The sequence below is a fragment of the Poecilia reticulata genome, linkage group LG19 (assembly GCF_000633615.1).
Source record: "Poecilia reticulata strain Guanapo linkage group LG19, Guppy_female_1.0+MT, whole genome shotgun sequence".
Classification (NCBI taxonomy): Eukaryota; Metazoa; Chordata; class Actinopteri; order Cyprinodontiformes; family Poeciliidae; genus Poecilia; species Poecilia reticulata.
In genome coordinates this window covers 230637-237866 of record NC_024349.1, presented here as the reverse complement: position 1 = coordinate 237866, position 7230 = coordinate 230637, and the positions used below count along the sequence as shown (strand labels likewise).

The window sequence follows — 7230 nt, the reverse complement described above, 5'->3', positions numbered from 1 at the left end:
ATATTTAGAACAGGATCTTTGTTTCTCCCAAAGCAACTCAGCTTTTTGTTACATTTTACTTTTATTTTTCTATATTACAGACAGCAGACTCCTGTTGGAGGTCATGACCCCACCGGAGGTCATGACCTCCGGTTCTGCTGCTCAGGAGAGGCAGACAGATAGGACAGATACCTGTCCTATCTGTCCCATCTGTCCCACCTGCAATGGACGTCTGGATGTCCAGACCTGCAATGTTTTAGCTCTGGCGCTAAGTATTGGCGCATTAGCGTTAGCATTAGCTTCTGGTAATGTTTACATGCAACTATATGACTACATGATTCTTGTTTAGTGGTTTAGTGATTTATTGGTTATTGAATATCACTTTTTAGTTAGCGGTGGCTAATGACTGCTGAATATAATATAATCTTGTTTCTGAAAATGGAAACAAGATCCCGATTTCTACGGGTCGAGTTACGTCTGGTTTATCTGCCTCATGAGGTGAAACTGAAGAGGACGAGACGGACAGAAACATCTGGAAATCTGGACGCTTCAGATTCAGCAGATGGAAATATTCTTCATTAGCTCTTGTCTAAAAACACACACACATGCAGACACACACACATGCAGACACACACACACGCAGACACACACGCAGACACACACACACGCAGACACACACACACAGACACACACACACACTCGCAGACACACACACACTCGCAGACACACACACACGCAGACACACACACACACTCGCAGACACACACACACTCGCAGACACACACACACACACACATGCAGCCTGCGCTGCTGCATTCCCCCTCTGGCCTGATGTGAATCTCCATCGTTAACATCTGTATGCAGACTGACAGCCTGTGAGCGGCGGCTGCTAAAGGTCAGAAGGTCAGAAGGTCATCCGATGCTTCAGCAGGAATGAAACACACCTGAACAGGTAACAAAAGGTGTTTGGATGAATTTCTCCTCCTGCTGCAGCTCATTAAAACTGAATAAATATGTTTAGGAAAAGTTACACAAAGTTTTCTTCTAATTATTTTCTTTTCCTATCGATTAAAAAATATCTTAATATTGAATCCAAAACTTTTCTTTAATATTTCTGCTGCATTAAACCAGAGGCATCTTTAGCTACAACATTAAATAAAATAAAACATTTAAACGTCTCCTAAAACATCTCAGCAATAATGGTGAATATTAATGTGATAAAAAGGCTTCAGGGTAAAAACTGGCTCCATAAAAACACAGAAACATATCAGGCTCATTAAATGCTTCATGTTTTATTTCTTAAATTCCTCCTGCTGGAGCTTCTGCCTCTGAAATGTTGCAGGTTTTGAATCTCGGATCATGAAGCTTTAAAATCATTTCAGAAAATAAAATTATGGCATCAATAATTATGCAACTCGTCAATTTGTTAAATTCCATCCATTTTCTATCAACCTGAGTGGAGCTGCTGCTGCCTCTCCAGCTGACGTTCTGGGTGAGAGGCGGGTCACCTGGACGGGTCACCTGTCTGTCGCAGGGCAACACAGAGACACAACCATGCACACACACACTCACACCTAGGGGCAATTTRGAGAGGCCAATTAACCTGACAGTCATGTTTCTGGACTGTGGGAGGAAACCGGAGAACCTGGAGAAAACCCACCATGCACAGGGAGAACATGGAGACTCCATGCAGAAAGACCGGGAATCGAACCCAGAACCTTCTTACTGCAAGGCAGCAGCTCTGCCACTTCACCACCGTGCAGCCAAATTCTTATACTCATTATGCATTTTGATGCCATTTGGTTTTTTATTCTCTTTTTATGGAAGAAGTTTGTTGATGCAATTTATTTTTATATTGACAGAAATCTGAAGATAAAAAACAAATAAAACAATTTGATATCGAACTGAAGTTCTGTGGGGTATGTATAATTATGACCTGGTGATTTCCATCATTACCAAATCCAGTTGAATTATTATTAATGTAAACTTGTGTTTGAATATTAAACCTTTATTGTTTCACTGAAGCAAACAAAACGATGAGTTCAAACAGGTTGATCTGATTCCATCAGCAGGAAGAGGAAACGACATGAATCAAAGGTTTTCTGCTTCACTGAAGCTACATACTGAAACATCAGAGCCGTTYCTATGGTTACACAGGAAAACACAGCCGGTTAATATTTAGCTTGAAACGCGTTAATAAAAAATGACTAAATCTTTAGTTTGGATCTGTAACATTAATGTTGGAGCAACAAGAAAATCATTTGTTCATTTTTACAGTGCAGCAGGACGAACGGCGCCCCCCAGAGCCCATATTTAGTTATTAATATGATAACAACGACTCGGTGATGCAGTCCAAGGTTCTACAGCCGGCTGTGGACCGGGTCGTCCTGCGGCTGCAGCCGGGTTCTGGAGGCCAGCGCCGCCTTGCGGGTCAAGGTGCTGCAGCGCACCAGGATCTCCTGGGTGTCGGGTCTGCGGGGGACGCTGGGGGCCGGGCCCGGCTCGCTGCCGTTGGACCCGACCGACCCGGAGCTCCCGGTGCTGGACCTGGAGGAGCGGGTCGGGTCGGGGCGGCGCGGCTCGTCCTTCAGGCTGCAGGAGGACGAGGCGCTGCTGGAGGAGAAGCTGGAGAAGATGGAGTCGTTGCTGCGGGATGCGGCTGATGAAGATGATGAAGGCGCGGCGCCGTCCTTCTGCCAGCTCTCTGACAGCACATCCAGGGACTGCGCTCTGGGGAGCCGCTCCGGGACCGCGGACCCCGGCCTGGAGCCCGGCTCCTGGTTCTGGACCGGCTGGGAGGAGCGGGAGCCCCGGGCGCCGCGGGAGGCCAGGTTGAGGGAGGAGCTGTGCAGGTGGCGGCCKTGCAGCCCGCGCCGCGGGGAGCTGTAGGGCTGCAGGTACATGGAGGGCAGGTAGCCCACCCTGCCGCCGCACCTGGAGGGGGCGGAGTCAGAGTTAGGTCTGACGAACACCGATCGATCGATCAATCAATCATCCTCCTCTAATTTAGTCATTATTCCTTTAAAATGCTGTTTGCTGCCGGAACGGAGCAGCAAACTGTAAAAACGTCTCAGTCGGTTCACCAGAACCTCACCGGTTCGGTTCCGGTCTGAAATCTGATAACATCAAGTTATTAATCTAGAAAATAATCTGCGGATCAGATTCTCCTGTTTGACCAAACCGCCACTAGAGGGCGACGTTAGGAAATAAAATGTGATTTTATTACTTCAAACTAATGTCATATTTCTGAATGTTCCCCAGTTTCTGCAGGAGGAAGTGACGTCTGTACCTGACCAGCCACCAGCCGTCATCTGACCTGCGCAGCACCTCCACCACGCAGCCGATGGCCACGCCCACCTCGTCGCTCTGGGAGGTGGAGTAGTTCCTCACGGCGCAGTACAGGGACCCTGAAGGCAACACGCCGTCAACATCTGCAGGACGTTCTGGACGGAGTCCGGTCCAGGTGACGAAGAGCGACTCACCTCCCAGGAATCCTCCCTCCTCTTCCTCCTCTTCCTCACAGAGCTCCAGGTAAGGCGCCGGAAACCAGGCCAGCCGCTTGTCCTCGCTCTCCACCAGCCACCAGCCTGCAGGACGGGCAGTTAGCCGTTAGCTGTTAGCAGTTAGCTGTTAGCAGTTAGCTGTTAGCAGTTAGCTGTTAGCAGTTAGCTGTTAGCAGTTAGCTGTTAGCAGTTAGCTGTTAGCCGTTAGCTGTTAGCTGCTGCCAGGGCCGGAACTCATGGCCAGCCTTTTTGTACTCAGTAGAATATTAACAGCAATAATTTGGTTTATTGAGCCATATTTTTATTTTCCAAATTAAATATTTAATTTGAAAACTAAACATTTAGTTGGAAATAATATTTAGCTTCTCAGCTAAATGTTTAGTTTGAAAACTCCACATTATATTTAGTTTAACAACTGTTCATTTTTTGCAGCTTCATCAGTGGAGAGTTGCAGCTGCAGCCTGACCTGCCGGGTCTTTGATTAGGACGTCCAGCTTGTCGTCGGCAGCCGCCTTGAAGGCCCGGTTCTTGGTGTCCCTGGTCTCGTACGGCGCCACGCAGCGGTACGTCTGCGTGACGAACGGGTGCGTCACGCTGCCCACTTCCTGGCTGCGCGCGCCACCCGCTGCGTCCTGCGCCTCGTCAGACGTCAGGATCATGACGCTGCAGCAGACCACGTGTTAGAAACGGATCAAAGCGGCCCGCCGGAACCCGACCGGAACCAGAACTCACGTGTTCTTGGTGAAGTCCGTCTGCAGGTCGTGATCTCTGGGCGTGAAGAACCGGGTGACCTCTGAACTCACGGTCACGGCCTGATCGCAGCGCAGCAGCTCCTCGCAGTAAGTCTGCAGGAAGTTCATCTGCCTGACAGACTTCCTGGATCCGGTCTGCTGCAGGCCGCTGCGCCGGGCCTTCCCTGGACCGGAACCAGAACCAGAACAAATGAATAAAATCAACCAAAGTTTCTCTGAAGGTGAAAAATGTTCAACTGAGGCTCGTTTTGTCAGTTAAATAACATAAAGCAAATATTAAAGATGATTTTCTGCATCAAAGTTTTCATTGTAATAAATCATAACCAGTAAAACCTTTTAAAGTTTCATTCTGTGGAATTAATGGCGGTGAATAAATAAACTTTTCATCCTTCCACCTACAGATGCTTTAAATCAACATTTAGTTTCCATTTTTATTAGTTTAATGATTTTATCTAATTCCTTGTAAAACAGATCCAGGTTCTCATCAGTAAAAATGACGAACTGCTCCTTTTTCTCCACTTATCGTCATACATCATGACGTCATAAGACACTGATGAACATTTTTCTCTGGATTCATTTGCTCACCGGAAAACTTGGGGATTTTCCTGTCGCTCTTCCTGAAAGGGTTAAAGTTTGGAAATCTCTTCTTCAGCTGCAACTGTTGAGAAATTTAGTCATGAAATGTTTTTAATGCTGATCGATTTATTATAAACCAAAATGATTTCAAGGTTTGCAGCTCGGATTTTTCCTGACTTACATGAAATGACCGGAAGTCCTGGAAGGACCGGTAGATGATCACTTCCGACTCATCGGACCAGAGGACGGACAGCATGAAGGTCTGAGGAGGAGAGCTGGTCACTGTTCTGACCTGAGACCACGAAATAAAACCTCTGAGGTTTGAACCAACCTTCAGTCTCGGCTTCTCTCTGCGGACTCCTCCAATCAGTCTGACGCTGATGACGTAGCGCTGATCTCCGGTCATCTTGCCGCGGTTCTGGTTCCGGTTCCGGTTCTCAGGTCAGCTGCTGCTGATGATGAAGGTGAGGATGTGAAGCTCCAACAGCCGCGTCGCCTCTTCTTATGTGAAGTAAAGAGGGCGGAGCCAGGATGCGGGGGGCGGGGCTTCAGCAGCAGCAGCAGCACCGCGGGATGACGTCACCCAGGTGAGGCACCAACCTGCCGCAGACCATAAAGCATCTTCAACCGGGAAACAGCCTGAGAGGAGAAATGCAGGAGAATAGAAACCAAAATGTTTCAAACCATCATTTATTAAAACCAACATGGCGGAAATGTAAACATCAAATGTTTCATACAAAAGAAAAGATGCTAAAAATCAGATAAAATCTGAAAAAGATCTTAAAAATAAAGAAGAATCATATTTAAACAAATGAGATCAAACATGAATAAACCTGTTTAATGTTTCAATAAATGATGAAAACATGAATTCATCACATTCAGAGGCTGCCTGACGTCATCAGGACTTCACTGCTGTCAACCGGCGCCAAGAAAACAGCTCACCTGTGTGTGTGTGTGTGTGTGTGTGTGTGTGTGTGTGTGTATGTGTGTGTGTGTGCGTGTGTGTGTGTGTGTTAGCAGGTGTTTCTTCAAAGGGTTTATTTATCGCTGCTCTCATCAGGTGGATGTGAAGCCCCTGCTGGGAAGGAATGCCAGCATTTATCACACACACACACACACACACACACACACACACACACACACACACACACACACACACTCACACACACACACACAGGCAGCACGTGCTGCGGCGTTGAGTTTGTTCAGCTTTGAACCTGAAACACGTGAGGTTTGGTCGACACGGGATCATCTTTCAGTTGGATTTTATTTCTGTAAACGAATCAAATAAATTGTGTTTTTGGAGTAAATTTGGTTAAACTTTCCTCTGATTATTGGCTGATTATTGATCACAGCTGGGTCTTCATAACTTTGGCTGTTTTAAATATAGACATAATAACAATAACATTAAATGTTCGGTTCTTCTTCTAATTAGCATTTAAACTATATTTTGCTTTTATACACGAGGAAAAACATCCATGTTGAAAATCTGTTGTTTTTATTTATTTCCAGACCTGAAATAAAAATAACACGTTTGCTTTTGAAGTTGTTTTGGACAGTAAATCTGCAGATCTCAGATTATCTGCTGAATTATSATCCGAGCCGTAACTGAAGCGGTTTTTATTCCTAATCTGACGGAACTGATCTGTAATCTGTCAGATTACAGGCTGCAGCATCTGGACTTYATCAAAACCAGACGTTTGATCTCAAACTTGGTTAAATGAAGTTATTATTGTTCTGGGAGGACAAACTGTGCAGGATGCAGAGAAATGAGAGTTCAGACCCTCTGGGAACCAGCAGGACCAGTTTGGCTGCTGGTTTCCCTCCCAGTGCAGAACAAAAGAGAGAAATGACTGGACCTGCATTCAGTATTCAGCAGTACGAGACGTTCTATTGTTGGAGAATCAATCAATCATGTTTCCCAAACGTGACCTGATTGTCTGGAAGGTCATCTGACCCGATCAGCCGAGGTCAGAAACCAACGATTCACCAAAACAAACCAAACATATTTAGCCTCACTGGGATTTTTACCGTTTATTTTTCTGTAACTTCATGTTGAGTGATAAAAATCTGGACTGGAAGATAAAATCAAACTACAGACGAAGTCTTAAAATTTTATTGAATGGTTATTTTATTGTGCATAGAAACACAATAAAAGCTGATTTACAGGAAAGAATGGCCTAGTCAAAGTTCAGTTGGTAGGGAGGATGCTGATTCCTGCTCTGATCTGTCAGGCTGGGAAGCTGTAGATCAAACTTCCTCCTAGTCAGAGGGTCAAAGGTCATCCATGCTAGGCCTTTCCAACCAGCTTCATTCAGCACAACAGGAAGTGATGTCACTGTCAGAAACTCAGGGAAGAAGAAACTGAGAAACGTCTTTTAGTTCAGGTTTAGTTCAGGTTTAGTTCAGTTTTAGTTCAG

The 7230-nt window shown here is 45.8% G+C and overlaps 1 protein-coding gene and 1 long non-coding RNA gene across 3 annotated transcripts; one reads left to right on the top strand and one right to left on the bottom strand.

Moving 5' to 3' along the window:
- Window positions 1-1966: 1966 nt before the first annotated feature.
- On the bottom strand, window positions 1967-5365 carry noxo1b (NADPH oxidase organizer 1b). Of its 2 annotated transcripts, XM_008436225.2 has the most exons (8): window positions 5142-5365; window positions 4992-5072; window positions 4820-4892; window positions 4215-4398; window positions 3949-4145; window positions 3462-3566; window positions 3269-3386; window positions 1967-2913 (listed from the first exon to the last, which is right to left on the bottom strand). In XM_008436225.2, the coding sequence occupies exons 1-8, from the start codon at window positions 5214-5216 to the stop codon at window positions 2340-2342; spliced, it is 1407 nt and encodes a 468-aa protein (XP_008434447.1). In that variant the 5' UTR covers window positions 5217-5365; the 3' UTR covers window positions 1967-2339. The 2 variants fall into 2 exon arrangements, with proteins under 2 accessions (XP_008434447.1, XP_008434446.1); XM_008436224.2 differs by having other exon boundaries at window positions 3269-3566.
- Window positions 3355-4462, top strand: LOC103481002 (uncharacterized). The gene is made up of 2 exons (XR_536210.1): window positions 3355-3510; window positions 3915-4462. It is a non-coding gene; the product is annotated as an uncharacterized LOC103481002 (long non-coding RNA).
- Window positions 5366-7230: the final 1865 nt, after the last annotated feature.